The 22,594-nt window shown below is 41.6% G+C and overlaps 1 protein-coding gene across 6 annotated transcripts in view; it reads left to right on the forward strand.

The window, feature by feature from the left end:
- Positions 1–22,594, forward strand: part of MYO9A (myosin IXA) — a 98,714-nt gene that overhangs the window by 59,567 nt on the left and 16,553 nt on the right. For 4 of the 6 annotated variants that reach the window (XM_081964462.1, XM_081964466.1, XM_081964465.1 and 1 more), the window contains 16 exons: positions 3,064–3,139; positions 3,307–3,447; positions 4,122–4,161; positions 5,024–5,146; positions 5,709–5,789; positions 6,659–6,769; positions 7,141–7,263; positions 7,898–8,047; positions 8,909–9,231; positions 10,709–12,328; positions 13,549–13,636; positions 14,347–14,562; positions 18,561–18,673; positions 19,034–19,191; positions 19,917–20,125; positions 21,409–21,525. In XM_081964462.1, the coding sequence (XP_081820588.1) occupies positions 3,064–3,139; positions 3,307–3,447; positions 4,122–4,161; positions 5,024–5,146; positions 5,709–5,789; positions 6,659–6,769; positions 7,141–7,263; positions 7,898–8,047; positions 8,909–9,231; positions 10,709–12,328; positions 13,549–13,636; positions 14,347–14,562; positions 18,561–18,673; positions 19,034–19,191; positions 19,917–20,125; positions 21,409–21,525 (3,689 nt within the window). The remainder of the gene's footprint in view (positions 1–3,063; positions 3,140–3,306; positions 3,448–4,121; positions 4,162–5,023; positions 5,147–5,708; positions 5,790–6,658; positions 6,770–7,140; positions 7,264–7,897; positions 8,048–8,908; positions 9,232–10,708; positions 12,329–13,548; positions 13,637–14,346; positions 14,563–18,560; positions 18,674–19,033; positions 19,192–19,916; positions 20,126–21,408; positions 21,526–22,594) is intronic. The other 2 variants (XM_081964464.1, XM_081964467.1) reach the window with 2 other exon arrangements.

Raw genomic sequence — 22,594 nt, forward strand, 5'->3', positions numbered from 1 at the left:
ATCTTAATCCCTTCTGGCTCCCTGCTAATAGACATGGATTGATAAGAGAATGTGTCCCTTAACTCCTGGTTCTGAATTTTCTTTTCTTTTTTTAATTTTTTAATTTATTTTTTTATAAATGTATCAAATCAGTGCGTGAACAGTGTTGCACCTGGGTGTCATACATTCTAATACAAATAAAACTAATAAAGTTAATCACAATTGTTACATTCAGTCAACTTATGTATTTCTAATAATAATACGCGTTTATATCAGATTACAATCCATCATTGTTTCAGTTGTTCCACATTTTCTCTTACTATCACTTCCATTTAATTATTTAAAAATTTTACACTAATATTCCCCCTTCTCTTATTTCTATCACTTATTCTAGCTTTTAATCATGTCACCCTTTATTAAAAGACTTTTCCTTCCTTTCCTATCTAACGTCTAATCATGTCACCTACCTAAAGGAAAAAAGTGATAAGCAAAGAGGGGGAGAGAGAGAGAGAGAGAAAAGGAGAAGCAAATCATGATTTTGAATGTTCTTACAGCCTATTAATAATATCCTTCATTAAAGTGTGCATGAACTGTATTATTCATGCATTGGCTCAGGGGTACCCAACCTCTGGACTGTGGCCTATAGCGGGCAAGCATATGCACACACACATCCCCACTTGTGCGAGTAGTGGGCGCGTGTGCACACTGCTTGCACAAATGGAGTTACATGCATGTGCAAGCTTGCCACCCGCACATGTGGAGCTATCCCCTCCCTCCCTCTCCACCACCGGTCCACCGAGCCATAAAGGTTTGGGACCTCTGCATTAGATTATACATGTTGGTGTAAAGGCTGCAAAAGAAAAACGAAATCAAGTATTAATTTTAAAGGGTGGAAGTGAGTACTTCCTGAGAAAACTAGGAATTACAATATTATTACCATGTTGGCTTACTTAGAATACAGTAAGATTTAAAGCTAATGTTTTAGTTTGTTGACTCACTTCATGTAATAGCACATTTTTTGATGATCGCAGACAGATTTGTAACTTTTCAGTTGGCGTTGTTGCTAATGAAAAGCTTGAGAAAACAGTTACAGCTCTGTCTCAAGTTATTTATTTTGCTCTCCAGATCTTTATAGTCAAAAATAAGCAGTAATATTTGGCTGGGGCAGGAAGGGGTAGGGGAATCAATTTCAGTTGATAGTTGTAAGTCCTGTCCCATTTTACATATTAGCTTAGCTTGGCTAATTTATTTTGAGGGCAAAAAAATAAAAAGCTATATGAAATTCACTAATTCTCAAAACTATGATCTACTTTTTAATGTCAGGAAATGCTTATAGCAACACACCCTGAAAATAATAGTAATTGTTATTGTAGAGGGGTAAGGGGGGAGGGTTTTTTAAGTACATAATTCATAGAAGAATAGATAAGTGTCACTCTTACAATAATTGTTGTCTAGAAATCTTTACAGTATTCTTGTATTTTCCCAAAATCTCACAGCTATTCTCTGCAGCTACTACATGATCCAATGAAAACACACAATTACTTTAGAGTTACAGACAGAGGCTATATTAGCCCTCTGAATTCCCCAAACATCCTTATGGATTTTTAAATTTTCTTTTTATATTCATATATAATATCTATCTACCTACCTACCCACCCACCCATCCATCTATCTATTCTTCCCTTTTCTCTCTCTATTTTTTACTTTTACCTTTTCTTTTTTATATTTGTCATACTTTGTATTAGCTTTTTATCTTTATGTTTTGAAACTTCCAACAAAAATTATTACTTTAAAAAGAACGTGAAGTGCTGTTCACCCTGTGAACTAAACTAAGACCACAGTTTAAAAGAAGGCTTTCTTAAAACCACGAAGTGAATTCACGTTGGAGGTGGAATTAGAATAGAAGCTTGTGGTTTTGCGGTCAGCAGAACGACTACCAAAAACATTCATATTGGTAGTGTGAGCTTTCAGATTATTAAAAAAAAAAAAAGCATAAGCCATTCTAAAGCATGGAGTGCAATATTTTTAAGCCAAGGACAAAGGCATTTAGACTGGAATAAGTGCAATCTTTTATCGGTTATTGATCAAGCAAATCTCCATAGAGATTGTGCTTCGGGCAGGAATGGAGGGACCAAAACTAGCGAAGCGTCCTTGTTAGACTCTGGTTGGTAAAACTATGCAGCAGCTATGAATCATAGCATATTTTTTTAAAAAGGCACCAGAAAAAATGCTGTTGTTCGCAGTAGTCAGAGGCTTCATTTTGCAAAAAGTTATTACAGTCACATGGTCTGTATTTCCCAGATGATTAACAAATATAGGCACTTGGGAGAGTGAAACAATTTTCAGATATTCTGATCCTGGTTAAGAGCTTTTTAAAAATACATTGTAACTTGTATCTTATCCCAAATATGCTTTTTCAAAAGGAAACTGGACTTACTTGGTTTTTACGTTTTGCTTCTTCAGTTCTGACTGAACGATGGAGAATGGAAGACTTTATTTTCCTTGCAGTCATCTGCAAGCAAGTGATGACTGCATTAAGGACCAGATGACAGCAAGGAATATAAATCCTTCCATCCTCCACCATTCAATCAGAACTGAAGAAGCTTCTCGGATGAGAGGCGAAACGTCTTCAAGCAAAAACCAAGAAAGTCCAGTTGCCTCTTGAAAAAGCACCTTTGAGACAACAATCACCTGGATGACTGAGAATCTCCATAGAAACAGGTATCTTAATTATGACAGCCAATGATTTTAATGCCAGGAGACTTGACTGACAAAATCCACTTGGTTTTTGCCCCTGAAAAAATGGGATCTGCACCTTCCAGTTAAAATATGGCTCGTATATAGAATTGCTAGTCCCTCTATTTTTTTATGGCAACCAAGTAGAAAATGGTTTCCTTTATTTTTAGAAGCCTGTCAAATATATCACTTCACCTCACACCATAATAAAATCCTATTGTCTCCCTGTTCCCAGCATGTTCCATTTTTAGCCTACATTGCAACAGTCCTTTTCAAATGTGATCCGCTGAATTTCCTTCCACGCAAAGCGCAACGTTACATTTCTTCTTTATTGATGTGCTGCTACAGGTATTGCTCGCAAACGGCCGAGAACGCCCCTTTCTGACCTGCAGGGAGTTAACACGATTAACGAGAAAAGCCAGCGGTAAGTGGATCCATCAGGCAGCCGAAGAAATTTGACATCTCTGCTACGATGCCGGGACTGTGCTGTTTGATGCATTTCTCCTTTTCAGCAGCTGACATTTTTTTCTTTCCTGTTCTCCGCGAAAAGTTTAAAAAAAAGTAAACGTGTATGACTTCCTTGCATTGCAGCGATGCTTACGGCGTGTGGAATAGCAGGATGGGCCTCCGACAGAGCCGGCTCTCCAGCCCCAGCAGTTTCCTTGACAAAGACGGGATATTTGTGAATTCGACTAGCAGCAAGCTTTTGGAGCGTGCTCACGGCATTCTCATGTTAGTGATTCTCTGTCTTTATTCCAGAGGTGGCTTGGATAACCAGAGATGTGGGACAAGTGAGGGATTTTTTTTAAAAAAAAAGTTGGTCCTCGGTACAGGTAGTCCTCGACTTACGGCAGGGGTGTCCAAACTTGGGAACTTTAAGACTTGTGGACTTCAACTCCCAGAATTCCCCAGCCAGCTATGCTGGCTGGGGAATTCTGGGAGTTGAAGTCCACAAGTCTTAAAGTTCTCAAGTTTGGACACCCCTGACTTACGGCCACCGTTGAGCCCAAAGTTGATGCTGTTCAGTGAGTTTTTCCCCATTTTACGACGTTTCTTGCCACAGTCGTTAAGGGAATCACTGCATTTTGTGTTAAGTGAATCTGGCTTCCGTGTTGTTCGTCAGAAGGTCGCAAATGGGGATCCCAGGATAGTGCAACCATCATAAAAAATATGAGTTGGTGGCCAAGCACCTAAATTTTGATTTAAGTAGCGTTGCCAAGACAATCTCAGTCTTACACAGGAAAAGACCCAAATACAACAAGACCAGCATACCTACACACATGGAGTCACATGTACCCAGAGCTCATGATTGATGTTATGTCCAAATCAAGCCTTTTGGTCATGAAATATTTACAGATGAACAGTGTAAACCTGCTTTTATTATATTTGGTTCTTATCTTCCCTAGGCGAAACAAGAACGTCAAAGTCAAGGCCAGCCTACCAAAGGTGAGAGAATTCTATTCCTTGGCTGAAAGCCCTGCTAATGGATCTAGTTAAGGGTTACTTCAGGCATGAGAGTCTTTCCCCATATGGTGTAAAAGATTACAAGCCCTGCATACAAATGCCTATTCAAAATGTAGCATGCAGACCATCTACTCATTTGCTTACAGGATATCATCCATACATAACTTTATCCACAAAGAATGCTTTTTCTCACATGGATGTAATAAATCTGCATACATAAGCAATTGTGGCAGAAATTATGGCAACATATTTATCAACGTAGGATAGAATAGAATAGAATAGAATAGAATAGAATAGCAGAGTTGGAATGGACCTTGGAGGTCTTCTAGTCCAACCCTCTGCTCAGGCAGGAAACCCTATACTATTTCAGACAAATAGTTGGCCAATTTATTCTTAAAAACTTCCAGTGTTGGAGCATTTACAACTTTTGGAGATATTTTTTCTCCAATTAATTGTTCTCACTGTCAGGAAATTTCTCCTTAGTTCTAGGTTGCTTCTCTCCTTGATTAGTTTCCACCCATTGTTTCTTGTCCTCCCTTCAGGTGCTTTGGAGAATAGCTTGACTCCCTCTTCTTTGGGGCAGCCCCTCAGATATTGGAAAATCTCTCCCCTAGTCCTTCTTTTCATCAAACTAGACATACCCATGTATATAATAAATACCCATAATAAATAATCTGAAAAAGCTTATGCTGGTTAAACTTCTTTGGGATCCAGGGCAAAAAATGTGGGGTGTTTGTTTGTAGCTCTACATTTCGATGTATGCCTCTCTGAAGGATGTTTCTTGGATTGATTGATGCTGTTCTTTAAGTTTCTTCCAATTTTTTCTGCTTCTCTTCTTTCTCAGCACTTGCTGGAGGTGAAATCCCTCAAGCACCTGACAAGCCTGACTCTACACGACCGTATCACAAAGTCTCTTCTCCACCTTCACAAGAAGAAGAAACCTCCAAGCATCAGTGCCCAGTTCCAGGTTCCTTCCTTGCAGTTGTTTGGTTCGGGGTGGGGTAGGGGTGGGTGGGGGATAAGCATGTCAGTCAAACATTTTCAGGCTATGAATCCTGTTGGTTAAGAAAAGAAATTCTCAGAAACAGCTGAACAAGAGTCCAATCCCCTAGAGGTTTTTTTTTTAATAGCTCTTTAGAAGGAGAAAAAAAACCTTTTGTTTTTCCATCGACCCCACCACTTGTCACGGAATGCTTTAAGTTTGAAAAACCCTGGTTTTAGATATTTAGTCCTGGGTGGCTCTACTTTCAGAGAAAATCAAGGTTATTTTGGGCTGATCCAGTGGGAGGAGGAGGAGGAGGAATCTTAACATGCTGGCCTAGATAATGGCACCAAGCCAGCTCTCTCTCTATACTAACTAAATCCTATAGTTAAGCACAAAGAAATTTCAGCGCCTCCATTGAACCCTACCTCTCTTCTGCCCTGTTTGAGCACAGCAGCTGCTAGATGGTTTTATTGGGGTATCTGCTTCTATTCTCCCAAAGCCTGGCTCATGATTGCAAAAGCCAATGCTATGTTTTGTTCTGCAGGCCTCACTGACCAAGTTGATGGAGACTCTTGGGCAGGCAGAGCCCTATTTTGTCAAATGCATTCGCTCCAATGCCGAGAAGGTAAACTTTTCCCCAACGCCGAGTGATTTTTGCTGCTGAAATACATTCAACCTGCAATTTGTCCTATAGGCTAAAGATAACAGAAAGCAGAATAAGACGCACTCCCTAAGAGCAGTCATAACGCAAAGGCAGGTTGAAATAGCAAATATCAAAATGAAATATTAAACACCAGGGCTTTAAGCCAGCACAGACGGTAATGTAGAAAAAAAAAGTAACTTTAAAATCCTAATTTTTGACATCCCTTTAGTGAATCCATTTGCAGACTGAATAATCCTGGTGGGTGTAAAACATTCCCTTATTATCTGCTGGATGAAAACACATTATGGAAGCAACATTAATGTGGAATGTTGCGTGATTTATTTTTCCTTCCAATCTGGCTCTTGGCTAGAGCTGTGAGTGCAGAGTTCATAGATGTGATGTCATCTGGTTGTGACAAATCTGTAACAGAATGTTAGGCTCTAAACTTACTGTAATTTTATTTTACCAAAAAGGATGCCGTCTTGCGTCCAATGACTATTAGGCATATCGTGATACAATGTTCCTGATTTCATAAGCAATGCTATTAACTTCCTGTTGCCTTTTTGTTGCTAAATATGGCACAGGATTAACATCTGCATAGATGTTCACGTCAAGATAGACATTAAGCCACGCTCGTAGATGATTGCATATTCTGTTTTGCGACTGATTCAGTTTCTTTTCTAAGTAATAATGGGGACAAAACTGTACAACACTGTTAGAAAGTGGGACGATTTGCTACTTTGAAAGTGTCTTGGCTCCATTTAAAAACACGCAAACCTAGAAACGAGTTATATCATGCATAGCTGGTTCTGTAGGCGAGTTGGCTCAAACTGTATATTTTGCTTTTCCAGCTCCCCTTGAGGTTCAACGATAACTTGGTGCTTAGACAGCTGCGGTACACTGGAATGCTTGAGACAGTGCGCATTCGACAGTCAGGATATAGCTGCAAATATTCTTTCCAGGTGAGATTATTCTTTCTCGATTCTCTGAAAGGTTATGGTGCTAGTATAAAGAATCTGAAAGCAGTTGAGCTGGCTGTGTTTAATTAGTTTTGTTTATTTTTTATTTTTTTAAAGACCTAAAAAAATATATGCCATGTTGTTGCTGGAGCTATTTGTAAATCCAAACCTACTTCCAAATTTACAGAGTTGTATGTGGCAGTATTTCTTGTGAGCTGTCTCCGCCTATTTGTATTTCTTCAAGATTCAAGGGATATAAACATTTGTGTATTGAAAACTTTATATGCAGTTTGTTAACTTGATCTCCTTTTATGTTTGACTTATGAAGAGTTTATAAATGTAACAATATGGTGGTGTTGTGTCTAAATTGCCAGGATTTTGTAGACCACTTCCATGTACTTCTCCCACGAGGCACTGTCCCATCTAAGCAGAATATTGAAGGCTTCTTCAAAAAGACAAAGACCAACTCAGATAGTTTCCAAGTCGGGCAAACCATGGTAAGGTCCAGCTACTGTTTCTAGACACTTTTCAAAGGGGGATTTGGGGATGTTCTTTCCTCATGCATCCTTAAAAAAAATCCTGAAGTAACTTGGATTTCAGCTTGGATTTCAAAGAGCCCATCTTTTTATAATTATATCTGAGGGATGATTAGAACCGAATTAATCTCTCTGTAAAAAGAGACTGGAAGAATCAGGGTGGGCCTTCAGACACATGAGGATAAATAGATAGTATAGATGTATAAATGTGTCATGTTGGCTCTAAACCCCCCCTCAGGTTTCCCTCTAGTTAAAAGCAAAGTTTTCCTCCCTCTGCCCATGCAGTCGATCAGATGGTCCAATCAGGTCACAGTCCAAGGGTCACTTGGTCTCAGATCCCACCTCCTCACCCCTGGTGGGAAAGTCCTTGGTTCTCAGAGGAAAGAATTTTATTTTGGCTACAGTCCTCTCCCCCTCCCCAGCTATCTCTACCTCCCCCCACCCCTTCCCGTTCCCACAGCTTGACTCATCTCCACTGGGGCAGCCCTGAAGGTGCCAGGGGAAAATGGTGCCAGGGCTGACTGCACATAAGTGTGTCAGGTTGCTAATATGCAAAAGGAAGGACCTGAATTGTGATTGTTCAATTGCCCATCAGGTGTTCATGAAGGAACAGGGGCGACAGCTTTTACAAGGATTGTTGCATGAGGAGGTCTTGCGGAGGATTATCTTATTGCAGAGCTGGTTCCAGACAATGCTGTACCGGAGGCAGTTCCTGAGCATGAGGGAGGCTGCTGTGATCATACAGGTGGGGGTCAACTATATGCTGCCCTTAAACTTAAACCCTGGGGATGTTTACCTTACTCTCAACATAGATAACCCGCCTTTAAACAACACAGTTAACCTAATTATTGAATTTATCTTTTTTTCTGGATTCACACAATGCATCAAACCTTAAGCCATCCTTCTTTAGAAATGGAGGGCTTTATTCAATGTATTCATACCACGTGCGAGAAAATTACTAACACTTCTTTAACGGAATATCTTTCTTCATCCTCACTGTCAGAATAACATTCTTGTATGGATTGGTATGTACGTCTGTCTGCGTTAAAACACTTGCTTTAAAATGCCAGTAAACATAATTTTTTTGTAATTAATTGGATTGTCGTAATATTAGAAATTAGGGGACGCGGTGGCTCAGTGGCTAAGACGTTGAGCTTGTTGATCAAAAGGTCAGCAGTTCGGTGATTCGAATCCCTAGCGCTATGTAACGGAGTGAACTCCCGTGACTTGTCCCAGTTTCTGCCAGCCTAGCAGTTTGAAAGCATGTAAAAATGCAAGTTGAAAAATAGGGACCATCTTTGGTGGGAAGGTAACAGCATTCTGTGCGCCTTCGGCATTTAGTCATGCCGGCCACATGACCACGGAGATGTCTTCGGACAGCGCTGGCTCTTCGGCTTTGAAATGGAGATGAGCACCACCCCCTAGAGTCGGGAACAACTAGCACATATGTGCAAGGGGAACCTTTACCTTTAATATTAGAAATTAGTACTTAAGGGTTAGAAAAGTCTTAAGAAGAACTATTCCAGCTAACGGCTTTGGCTAAAAGCTCATTATTGTGTTAATAAAGTATTCCCTCCCTTTTTTTTCTTTTAAATTCCCTGGGCAGCGTTGTTGGCGTCATTATCAGAGAAGGAAGCAAGCTGAAACAGAGGCAGAGTCCCTGAACCATTCAGCCTTTTTAGAGCAAGCTGCTGTGGTCCTTCAGGCATACTGGCGAGGTTACATGGCCCGGCGAAGATTCCAGCAGATGCGTATTGCAGGCTTCATTATCCAGAGCTCTTGGCGGGACCGCCTAAGACGTAGGCATGCTGCGGCAACCTCTATCCAGGCGCACTGGCGGAGCTACCGCACGAGGACTCTCTACAGGGCCAAGAGAAACAAAATCATTTTGTTGCAAGCAGCCTATAGAGGCTACAAAGCACGGCAGAGGTAAGCCATGCCATGTTTTGGTCAGGAGACACCTGTCCAAATGGAAGAAGACCTTGGGAATTATTGGGACTGGCTGGGTGATAAAAGAGATATTTAAATAGAACAAACACATTTAATTCTTTATGATCATGTTCTGATGCTGCTGCATAAAAATAGCTCTTTTACCTAGCTTCAAAACTTACAATTATTGGTTCAGTGCCCTCTAGTGATTTGGTTTACAGTATGATAAACCTTTTATCTGGATTCATATGCATATCATTTGTTCCCTGTAGTGTGTAGAAGAAATGGCTATTTCCTTAGTTGGACTACAGTAGGGCAAGCTATATCTTATGGCTGATCAATCATAATGGCTAGATTCACACATTGCAGTAAACCCAGATCACACGCAGATGTATTATTGCTGGTATATTATGAAAATAAAGATTTGAGGAGAGATCATACGTCAAACAGTTATACATACACTTTGCACCTGGGAATTACCATCCCTTCTCTTAACATTATTAATTAAGGATTCATTAACAGTTCTAAAGGGGACATGAAGTTGTAAGCTACTAGCATAATAGGCTTTCCATAATCTGCTGCATTCAACATGTGTGGACTGCAACTTCCCCAGTCAACCAGTGTAATCGGCTTTGCTCAACCACCATAGTCACTGTGTGAATGAGGATTGTGGTCCATATAGTCTCCCCCAACCTTGATACAATGGCCATCCTGATTGGAGAATCCTAGGAGTTGCTCATCGGAAAGTACTTAAGATGAGGAAGAACTGGGTTAATGGATAGTACTAAGCTGTACGTAAAGCTTCACCCATTGCAGTAAATCCTGGTTTAAAAATAATTGCAATCATATCAGTTGTTGCCTTTATATAAACTGCACTGGAACAGAAAAAAAAAGATATAACCTTTTCTTGATATATGAGAAAAAGCATGTTCCATCATCAGGAGAACTGTGGGATGTACTAAAAATATCCATGTAGCTTTATGCATGTTTGATGCTTCCTATTTATTAGAGAAAAGGGACGCGGTGGCTCAGTGGCTAAGACACTGAGCTTGTTGATCAGAAAGGTCGGAAGTTTGGCGGTTCGAATCCCTAATGCCGCTAACGGAGTGAGCTCCCTTTACTTGTCCCAGCTTCTGCCAACTTAGCAGTTCGAAAGCATGTAACAAATGCAAGTAGAAAAATAAGGACCACTTTTGGTGGGAAGGGAACAGCACTCTGTGTGCCTTTGGTGTTCAGTCATGCTGGCCACATGACCACAGAAACGTCTTCGGACAGCGCTGGCTCTTCGGCTTTGAAACGGAGATGTCCCCTAGAGTCGGGAACAACTAGCACATGTGCAAGGGGAACCTTTACCGTTACCTGTTTATTAGAGGAAACAGAATGGGAAGTTAATGGGAAAAGGTCAAAATGAAAGGAAGGCTGACAAATTTGTGGTCATAACTGAGCTCTTTCTCCATCTATTTCTTCTTTTAAACAGGTTTACCACATTAAGAGAGCAGCGGTTGAGTGAAGCATCACTAAAGAATAGACTAACAAGGAAAGATGATCAATTAATACTAGGGTATAACTCAGGTATTAAGGATTCAGACCCTTCTGAATGGGAAGATAATTCATTGGAAAACAGAGTGAAAGCTGTCGAAGGCTACACATCGGTTACGGACAATAGAATAGACCCATCAAATTCCTTTCACAAGCATCACGAGAGGGCCAACAGCCAGAGTGGAATGAGCATGGAAGAGGAAGTTCTTTTCAGAGAAAGACCAAAGTCCCTGGAAGACCTCAACCCCAAAAAAGGTGTTCGTGCAAAGCGAGAGAGCAGGCGGATGCGCGAACTGGAACAAGCCATTTTTAGCTTGGAGTTGCTGAAGGTTCGATCCACCAGCGGAACCTCGCCATCCGAGGAGCACCAGTTGTCCCCTGACTTCGCTTCTGAAGGGATGCCCTCTCCTCGAAGAACTCCAGAGAGCAAAAGCTCTCGCGGAAGTCTAGAGAACCTAAGCCGGGACCTCCTCTCGTCTCTGGATCACAACGTACATCCCAGAGAATCACTACACAGTAGTCCGAGATTTGATGATGACGATGATGATGATGAAGACATCTCCAAATTTGCTGCTGCTACTATAAATAAAACTGTGACCGAAAAAAAGAGGTCAATCTCAAGTTCTGAATTACTTGACTGCCTTGCTGTTAAAGAGCGGCCTTCGGTTTGTGACTCGTACGACGTCGTCTCCAACAAGCATCCAAGGGAATCATTAATTTCTAGTAGTTTGCCTACATTTTATCTTCCGCCCCAGGACAAGTTGAAAGTTGGCCATTCAGTGAGGGACAATAATCTAAGAAACAAACAAATGGAAATGGGAAGCAATTTTTATTTCCCAGACACCAAAAAACATCCTCAACTGGAAAGGATCACACAGAGCACAGCCTTACACCACGATGGTCAAATGTCCGGCGGTGGAGAACTCCCAGCTACAGAAATGCATCTCTCGGATACGGTTATCGAAAAGTTGGAGAAGTTAAATGTTGAGAAAGAAGAACGCCGGAAACGAAAACAGATGCAGAACGAAAAAGAGATGATGGAACAAATACGGCAACAGACCGAAATTTTGGAGAAGCAGCATAAGGTTTTTGAAGAGCTTCATAGACAAGTGAGTGAACAGAATAGGATTCGGGACTCTTGCCATGGGACCCCTCTCACCTCACCAAAGAAAATGGACAGAGGTCCGCCTCTACTCATCGCCCATCCTCAAGTCAAGGAAGGAGAACTAAGACTTGCAACAAATGCAGGCGCCACCTCATCGGTGGTCCTTAAATCTCCTACTGGCCCCCAAAAAGGAAGTCCTCCTATTTGCCATCTGAAAGAAAAAATCCCAGAGAAAAAGGACAGCCAGGCTCCAGTCATCCTGAAGTCTGTTGGAACAGATTGGTTGAATTTGCAAATGAGTGCCGAGTCTCGGGAAAGTGTCAGCAATCTACCTGCGAGGGAAAAACGATTCAGACTGCCTCGAATCCCTAGCCAAGGCAAGGAAAGCTCTTCTAAGGAAACTAGAGTTGGTTCCCTTTTCTTTACACCAAAGGATGCTCATTTGGGCAATACGTGAGTACGATACTGTATGCTTGTATGTTACATTTCCATAAAACTGCTACTTGGATCTTCCTTGAAACTAGCAACCTTAAAAGAAAATCAATAAGAGGGAGGGAGGGAGAGAGACAGTCAGAGTGTCAAGGCTTCATAGCAGGCATGAATGTAAATCTCCCTCTCCCTCCCTCCTTCCACACACATGAAATCTCCTCTATATTTGTCAGTAGTAGAGGAGAGTATTTGTAGCTCAGGATAAAAATGAAGGGTCCTTTGTACTCTCTGAGGTTGGTTGTTTTCTTGCAAGACATTTCATTACCAGTCTAGGTAATATCATCAGTGCCTTGGTGTTCCTAGTTGGGTAATGAAAACTCTGCAAAAATACAACCAACCTCCAAGAGCACCAAGGGCCCCTCATATTTATGTCACTCCCAAGGTTCAGATCCTCCTGTATTTTCAAGTTAACAGACGTTTGGCTGTTCTTTTCTTGGCCTTGAATTTCTCTCCATTCCATTCAATGTTTACAAAATAGAGACTCCTACTTTGCTCAAATCTTACAAGCAAAACCATAGATATTCCTTTAATATTCCTTTAAGCTCAAAACTTTGACCACCCATTCTCTAGATCAGTGATGGCTAACCTTTTTGTCATCGCGTGCCAATGTGTGCGTGACCCCCTGCGTGCCCCGCCCCTGCGACCACCGTGCATTCATGTGTGACCCCCGCACTCCTCTGCGCATACACCCTATCCCTCCTTGCCCATTTTTGGCTTCCAGGTTGGTGCAGGAGGTTTTCCAGGCCCAAAACTGGGCACGGGAGGGGGGTCTCGCACAGAGCCCCCACGCCCCGTTTTGGGCCTGGAAGGCCTCCTGCACCAACCTGGAAACCAAAACAGGGCACTGCGCGAGGCCCCAAAATGCAATGCAAGCGCACATGCACATCCCCCACATGCGTCCCGCGCATGCGCGGCAAAGATCCAAAGACCAGCTGGCTGGCGGGAGGTACATATGCATGCACGGTGGAGCTAGGCTGGGGTGACAACTGGCCATAGGTTCACCATCACGGTTCTAGATAATTGAACCAAATAGAAGTATAATTATAAGGCACCGTATTTGCTGTTCTAGGGGAAACCGCATACAATAGCTTTATAGGACATTGATCGCTGCTTTCCCATGCTAACAACCTATGCCTGTATATCGTCTACTGCAAGTAAGTTTGCAATCGTTTTGGTTTTTTTAGCTTGAATAAAGGATCTTCAGCACCTCCGCCTCTTCCAAAAGAAGAACAGAAAAAGCCACTGAAACTTCCCAGAACAGATAGAGGAGAGGTAAGAAACCAATTTTTTTCAGCAGTAAATCACCTATTTCTCCCAGCTGTCTCCCCAAACCACCAATACCGCTAGCATGCAATGATCTGTAGGAAGGAATATCAGCTGGAAAGCAGATGTAAGATTAAAGAGTGCTATATACCACAGTACTTTTTTTTTTTTTTTTGCATTGCTGACCTAGTTTTTATGTGGTATCAAACCTGTTTCTCAGCTGCACACTTCAGATTGCAAGCAGGGGTTCCCATAATTGAGTATTCCAACAAGAAAACAAGGGAGAATCGAGTGGCATATTTTCTCTCTGGCATCAGATTATCTGGATTTTGTGCCAGGGTGAATCTCCCCTTGCATTTTGATGTGCAACTCAGCCGCACTTCACTGAGAACCAGGTCCATGTTCTGTTTGAAGTGAAGCTCATCATCGAAACGATATTAAAGGGCAATTAAGGCATCATTTCTACTTTTCCCCTAAGTGTTTCTCTCCCCCCCCCCCCTTTATTTCTGCTGTCCTTCATTGTTGGTTGGGATCCAATTTATCACGTTGTTTAAACAAACGATGCCCTCGGAAAATTATTGTATTTTTAAAATACCCTTATGGTTCCATGTTCCTTATCCTTTGACTTGTGTGGTGGGGGTGGGTGGGTGGGGGTTGTTTTTGTTTGGTTTGGTTCGTTCGTTCATTTCATATCATCTGTTTTATCATTTGGTGTCAAGCAGGTTGCTCGGCCCGTCCATAGAAAGAAAGCCCGCATGGCACGGACACGCTCCAATTTCTTGACTAGAGGTGCTTTTGCTGATTGGGAGGGGGATACAGAGGAAGAGGATTGTGATGACAATCTTGAGTTCCTTCTCTCCTTTGAGCATCCACCTCACCTTGAGCCCGGTTGTGCAGTCAGGCTCGGGCAGCCCTGTCATAGTGATTCTGAAATGGTAATATATTCCACAAGCAGTCGTAGTGGGGAACGGGGCATTTCTTGGCTAACCCTCAGCAGAACTGACACCTTCTCCTGCTGTCTCTCCCATCCTGTAAGGGATATTGTTGGATAGTATCCTCTAAGAACACAGTCGCCCAACGCTGACCCCTCTCGGTGTCAAGATTTAGGAATATCCTTCAGCCATGGTTTCTTCAGTAGGTCCCTGCAGTCATACTCCCACCGACACACTGAGTTTCCAGCAGGTAAAGCTGGAGTAGGCAGCGTACGGGTAGTCCTTGGCTTACAACAGTCCATTTAGTGACTGCTCAAAGTTACAAGGGCAGTGAAAAAAGTGACTCAGGACCATTTTTCACGCCCCCATTGTCACGTGATCCAAATTCAGATGCTTGGCAACCGACTCATATTTACGACGGTCGCAGTGATCACTTTTTGCGGCTTTCTGACGGGCAAAGACAATGGGGGAGCCAAATTCTTCCATCCGCCGTGTTATTGCAGTGATTCACTCAACAAATGTGAGCAGGGAGCTTGTAAAATGGGGGAAAATTCACTCAACAACTGTCTCCCTCAGCAACAGAAATTGTGGGCTCAATTGTAAGTCAAGGACTACCTGTGTTCTATTTCTAAGCTTGCCAGTTTCCAACCTTCTATCCTGTTTAAAGTAGAAGATAGAACCAGCCTAGACTCTACTTTGGGATGAAATGCAACCTTCAGTAGAGTAGCTAGAAATATGGCTTGCAGAAAATGTAAAGGTTAGATGGGATTTAGAGTCGGGGGACATCATGAATAAAATGCTTTGAAAAGCATTTTTCATCTGAATGAACTTTCCTGCTTGCTGAAGAGATCTGTTACTCCCATTAAGAGGTTGAAGAGCATGCGAGATCACATTCCCGTTTAATTCATCCTCTTTGGGAAGATTATAAAATTCTTTCGGGCAGAAACGGTAGGGAAAGTGAAGCCCAGTTGCTTCAGATTGCACAATCCGAGAGGATGGGCTGTGTTCTTGGAAGTTACAGTGCTGCTTCCACCAACATTAACTAATTTCAGACTGGGAATCGTGGTTGAGACGTCAAGGTGCTGGGTTCATTCGCTCTTTGCTTGGAGAACTCTTTCCTCAGAAGGAACCTCATTCCTGCCACTTTTTCAAAACACTCTTCCGATTCTCCTGCCACCATTTTAACAGATGCCACCTGCATGCAAATAGCTCCTAGATCTTCACTTATCTTGCATCCTTTCTCCTTCCATGCTTCTCTTGGGGCCCCATCAGCTTTTTCCAGTAGTGGTTTAGCACAACTACTTACATCTGCATGCACCCTCAATCTCTTGCTCTTTAAGTTTATGCTGAATTTCATGACCGCTGTTCCGTGCGAACGGTGAATTACAGATGTCTAAATGTCATATGGAATATTGCTCGGATATGGAATATTGCTCAAATGTACATATACATATTGCTCGGACATATGTAATGTTGCTCAAATGTGTTTAAAATTGCCCTCTGCGTTTTGTTGAAGGTTTTCTTTTATTGTTGCTAGATTTTGTGTTTTTATTTTGCCTGTCTGTCCTAGTTGTTCGGAAAAGACTGATCAACTGTCTTGTTAGACGTGATAAATAGTCCTGCAGCTCATTACTGTTCAGAAAATTAATGGCTCGTATTTGCTAAGGCTGCTTTTAATCAGGTCACATTGGTGCATATTTTCAGCACATGAAACGAAGGTTGTTTATTCTGAGCTTTCAGCATAAGAGGTGTGTCATTTAAGGAGCTCTCTTTTGCTAGAAAAGCGTTGATTAATGTCACGAAGAGGAAGAAATAGGTTATCGCCTCCACACCAGTTGTGGGTGAACAAAAGCTTCCCAAGTCCCTGTTTTTCCCATTATTTTTTTGCACGTTGCTCATTGTCTTTGAGTACATTACAATATGTTTGGCATTGATCGTTCTTTTTCATTATTAAATGTCAGCTAGACTGCTTTTGGTTAGCTGACCAATTGGCGTGGGCGAGGCCTGGAGGGAAGGTTAGGATGACTGCCACTATCCCAATTTAAGCATGCCCATGACTGAATATCACAGAGATAAGAGACACAACATGGGTTTATTTTTAAAGGAACCTGAAATATTTTGAATTTTTTAGCATTCTGTAAGAGCCAGAACTTGTCTGGATTTTGCTTTTTGTCCCCAGTAATGCAACTGAAGCAGGTTTTATATCCACTTGTTTAAGAGACAGAGGGTGAATATCTTTTTTTAAAAAAAAATCTTTATGGAAGTATAGCTCCCAAATTATCTCCTTCAGCCTGCAGAAGAATTAGGAGATTATGCTGTTCCTGCTATTATGTCTGTTGATTGCAGTTGGAGACGAATTTTTTTACAATTCATCATTTTGTTAAAGGGTGGAAATGGATCGTATTTCTTTTTTCCATTTTTGCAAGTGACCCCCGAAAATAAAACCGGCTATAAGGGCTTACTCTTTCTTCTTGGAATTGAGAAAAAAATCGAAGCATAGCAGCTAAAGATGTAAGAGTGGTTTCCCAGATGGGTACCTGGAAACAGATTCTAGCGGATGCTTTGGTCCCTTTATTTATCAGAATTTCCCCACCATTTTCGGTGAATTGTATTTTTCAAAATAGGACAGTGGTAAAACCCTGAAAAGACTTTTATTAGAAGCCCTTTCCTTTGCATTAACTAATGCTGCTTTTCCAATGGATATGTGCCACATCCTGCCATTCATTTGACCTGTCAGCATTCCCTGCTGAGATGAAATTATATCTGGAGGGCAGTAATTCACAGTCCTGTTCTAGCAGATTCAGCACAACATTTTATCTGAAAAACATATTTAAGTGAATCACCATCCTCAGTATTATCACCGTAAAGTAATTATTGTAATTGCAATTGATTCTTGAGCGCTGGAATACAATGACCTCTCACACACCTTGTTTTCCTTTTGAGCTGTCATTTTTCTGAAAGTTTACTACTCATCTAGATTTTGAATTATTGATTATGTGCCAGCAAGTCTGTGCTGAGTCTTAACAACCATCATGGATAGATTTTTCTCTATGATGATCTGTTCCTCACTGAGTGTTCAGGTGTTTCAGCAGTGACTCGTGTATATCAGTTTCTATATTGTTTATAATAATTGAAAGATCTCCTCCCCCTACCCCCCCACCCCCAAAAGGTGAACTATTAAATATATGAGAAATTTTAAGTGGAGACAACATTCACCAACTGGCAGTTTCCATGTATACATCAAAGAGAATATTATTTTTAAAGCATCAAAAGTTACTTCAAACAGACTTCTTCTTTTTTTCAGAAATCCAGGAGCCAGGTTTCTTAGGAATACCTTCCACAACTGCCTTCAGAAATCGCACACTTTTATGCAAAAGCCAATTACTTTTGCTTTAAGATTCTATATTAATGTATTGCTAGTTAGGGATGCGGCGGCTCAGTGGCTAAGACACTGAGCTTGTCAATCAGCAAGGTCGGCAGTTCGGCGGTTCGAATCAGCAGAGTGAGCTCCCTTTACTTGTCCCAGCTTCTGCCAACTTAGCAGTTCGAAAGCATGTAACAAATGCAAGTAGGAAAATAGGAACCACCTTTGGTGGGAAGGGAACAGCATTCTGTGTGCCTTCGGCATTTAGTCATGCCGGCCACATGACCACGGAGACGTCTTCGGATAGCGCTGGCTCTTCAGTTTTGAAACGGAGATGAACACCGCCCCCTAAAGTCAGGAACGTCTAGCATGCATGTGTGAGAGGAATCTTTACCTATTCCTCTCGGTATTGATTTTCTGAATTAATAGTAACGGAACACTGTGCTGCATCTTCTAGCCTATGGCTTTAATCCAAACAAGGAGAAGAGAAGTCAATCAAATGAAAGGCATCTTTGCCATAGGGAGTGGGGCTTTTTTTAAAAAAGCAGCTTAAATATTGAAAGTGCTGTAGAGCTCAATTGCGTCTCCTTAGAATATCAAATGATTCCATCATCTGTTACGTTTGAAATTATTGCAGATGCTGCCACGTTCTGCATCCAACGATGGCCAAGCAAAGCTTCACAAAGCAATGTCTCAAGGAGAGATTGGACAGCTGCCAGTTGCCCAGAAGATCGTAGCTGTGGACAGAAGGTACACATTTTCCAACAAGAAGAAGAAGAAGAAAAAAAAGCAAGCATGAATTAAACATGAGGCAGTGCTTCTTTTTCTTAGCGATTTTTAAAAATTCACTAAACTATTTACCCTTCAATACCATCCCACAATGCAGATAAGCTATTTCAGTTATAATGCTTGAAAGAGAGAAATTGTGAGGAACGGAGGATAAGCAAAGCTACCTTTGTTCAGTTAGACCAGGGGTCCCCAACCTGTGGTCTGCGGCCCACTGCCAGGTTGTGGGCTAATTGCCACTCGGCCGGTATGTGCGCCTCTGCACCTGGATAAAATAATCAACATGGCTTGAGTAAACTTTTCTTTCCATTTGTCATTTGTTAGACCTCAAAGAGCCAAGATGAGATTTTGGGGGAAAGGAAGGCAGGGAGAGAAGAAGATAAACAGGGAGAAGCTTGCGACCCAGTCAGAGCTGCTGGAACTCTATCCTGACCAAGATGCCCCAGGAAGAGACATGATTCCAGGTCTACAGCTTGAAGAAGGTAAACAGGTGGTTTAATACAATGTTTCTTAACCTCGACAAGTTTAAGATAGGTGGAATTCTGGGAGTTGAAGTCCTCCCATTTTAAACTTGCCAAGACGGTTTAATAAAAATGTCAGCTAGACAGCTGATAAAGATTTAAATGTGTTTCTTTTGTAGATTGCAAAGACACACAAAAAAATAAGTGGTAATTCAGGGTTTCAGAAGTAGGAAGATTGGCTTGGCAAATCAGCTTTTTGACTTATTTTAGATGTAACAGAATCATTGAATGGGAAAATATCTCAAAATTCAACTCCTGCTTTGTGCACGAGACATTGTGAATGCATAAAATACTTTTATCCAAGAACAGCTTAGTGCTTGTTCAATCGTTTCTCTTGACAGTCATGCCCGGTGTATGAATAATCTTCTGGTTCTTTTACATGTCATCAGAAATCCAAAACGTTCGTGAATTGCTCCTTACTGGTTATCAGAAGTCTTTGTTCCAGACACCAGCAGAGTTCTCCTTTGAATTATCTAACTTGCCTTGAATCCCACATTTTCTAGGATTTCCCTACAGGGAAGGTGGGAATCTCAGGCAGGCATGCCCGAGCTGTTTCTATCCATCATGCTAAAGAAATAATGTGTCGCATCTTTAGTGTTTCCGATTTTTCCCGATTTAGGAAGGTAGTTCTGCTTGTTCTTCTCGGAGGAATTCTGAGCAAAACTTGTATTTCTTTGCACATGCAGAGCTGAGCCCTCCAAGGAGTCCCGAACTGTCAGGCATCTATCAAAGGGAATGTAAAGAAAACAAAGAGCCATCTCCAAAGGTCAAGCGAAAACGCAGCCTGAAAATTAGCAACGTAACTATGGAACCTGCACAATGGCAGAACGACGCTCTTCAGATCATAACAAGTGTCAGTGACTTGAAAAGCATGGACGAGTTCCTCTTGAAAAAGGTAACGTGTATATATTCCATGCTGCATACGTAAATTGACAGCTTTACCTGCTAAGAGTCAATATTGACTTTTAGTATGAAATCTTTGTAAGTTGATTGTCAGGGTTCCAAATAGCATCCAAAAGCCAAATAGCATCCTGCCGCTGATTTTATGACCTTCATGGAAACATCTGGTTGGACTTTTATCTGCCATATATTTTTGTCAAGCATATATTTTGCCATATATGTTTGTCAAGCAACCTTTGTATCTGAAGCAGCAAAGCTTAATTAAAAGAGAAATACCGTATTTTTTGGAGTCTAAGATGCATCTTTTTCCCTCAAAAAAGAGGCTGAAAATCTGGGTGCATCTTATACACTGAATACAGCATTTTTTGCCTCCCGAAACCCCACCCCTTCACCAAAATGGCCGTGCATAGCTTTTAGGAGGCTTTCAGGGTGCTCCTGGGGGCTGGGGAGGGCAGAAATGAGCAAAAAATGGCCCATTTTTTGCTCAATTTTGCCCCACCTCCCCCAGCCTCCAGGAGCACTCTATAAGCCTCTAAAGGCTATTCATGCCATTTTTTTAAAAAAAAATGGGCCGTTTTTGGGAGGTTTGCAGAGTGCAACATAATTATACTCTGAAAAATACGATAGCTCTCGCCTCTTCAATGTGAAAACCAACAAAACACATGTAAGAAAGGAGAAAGTGACTGGAGTAGAAACATCAGACTAAAATGAAATGAAATACCAGCCATAAGTAGGGCAGGTTTTTCCCTTCTCATTCTTGAATAGCAGTTAGCAACAGCAATAGCCCTTAGACTTATATACCGCTTTACAGTGCTTTACAGCCCTCTGTAAGCAGTTTACAGAGTCAGCCTATTGCTCCCCAACAATTTGGCTCCTCATTTTACCCACCTTGGAAAGATGGAAGGCTGAGTCAACCTTGAGCCGGTCAGGATCGAACTGCTGAACTGCATTCTAACCACTGCACCACCACGGCACATAGTCCAGTGGTCTCCTTGCTTCTGAATAAGTCTAGAATGTATTGTTTTGATGGAAACCTCTGGAAGGATTTTGGTGTTCTTCCTGGTGGGAGAATAAAGCAAGTTATTTCTGTAACTTCTTTGGGAGAGCTTTGTTTACATCTGCATCAAGGACAGTCAAAGTTTGGTCATTAAATAAAACAGGCTAGCCTTCATGTAGCCATCTGACTGCTGTCCTGGAAATTGTGTGCTTGCCCTGCATCATTGAACTGTCACATGGTAAGTTTTGAAAAACAGTTTTAATTTCTTTTCTTTTTTTTAGATGAATGATTTGGACAGCGAAGACTGTAAGAAGGACACTCTTGTGGATGTGGTATTTAAAAAAGCTTTGAAAGAATTCCGGCAAAATATCTTTAGTTTCTACTCTTCTGCTTTGGCAGTAAGTTGAATAACTATTTATGTTTTAAAATTAAGTACTAATGACAGAAGTTCCTGGTGCAGCCAAACTGTACAAAAGCCGCTCTTGATGTTTGGGGAGATAATGATTTACAATGATAATAGATTGAGTTTCATGGAAGACGGAACTAGATTTATTACTGACGTTCCTGCTTCTTCTCGTTAACTTGATCATAGTGTATCATGTAACAAAAAGAACTTTTCTGCTTTTGTAAATAAAGGAGGAGGAAGAATGCAAGGGCCAAAAAAAAGTCAAATGTGCACATTTCAAGGAAGATGCTTCTTCGTGCAGTATCAAGAAAAAAATGGTATCATCATCCAAATTATAGTGAATGGAATGAAAACAAATGAGTCATTTGCTTAATGAAATTAGTAAGATATCATAGGAAGTGCGATTATGTCTATAAAGAGAGGGAGTGTCTCAGATGACACTTGGAGCTTTGCAAGTAGAGTTTATGCAGTGTGTTTTTACAGTAGCAGTTTCCTCAAACTTCAATAAAGCAATGCCTGGGGCAGTGTTTCTCAATCTTGATAAGATTTTAAATGATTGGACTTCAACTCCCAGAATTCCCCAACCAGCCTTGTGTCACAACACAACACAACACCTTTCCTGCCCGTTCAGTTGTCATGCAATGAAGCACAGACCCATGTTTGTGCTGCTGTAAAGGTAAAGGTTCCCCTCGCACATATGTATTAGTCATTCCCGATTCTAGGGAGCGGTGCTCATCTCCATTTCAAAGCCGAAAAGCCAGCGCTGTCCGAAGACGTCTCAGTGGTCATGTGGCTGGCATGACTAAATGCCGAAGGCGCATGGAACGTTGTTCCCTTCCTACCAAAGGTGGTCCCTATTTTTCTACTTGCATTTTTTACATGCTGTCAAACTGCTAGGTTGGCAGAAGCTGGGACCAGTAACGGGAACTCACTCCATTACGCGGTGCTGGGGATTCGAACTGTCAACCTTTCTGATCAACATGTCAGCGTCTTAGCCACTGAGCCACCGTGTCCCCCTTGTGTTGCTGAGTTCTAGGCAATTAGCTGTTATTGCCTGCCTT

The sequence above is a fragment of the Natrix helvetica genome (assembly GCF_964273705.1).
Source record: "Natrix helvetica genome assembly, chromosome: 12".
NCBI classification, from domain to species: domain Eukaryota; kingdom Metazoa; phylum Chordata; class Lepidosauria; order Squamata; family Natricidae; genus Natrix; species Natrix helvetica.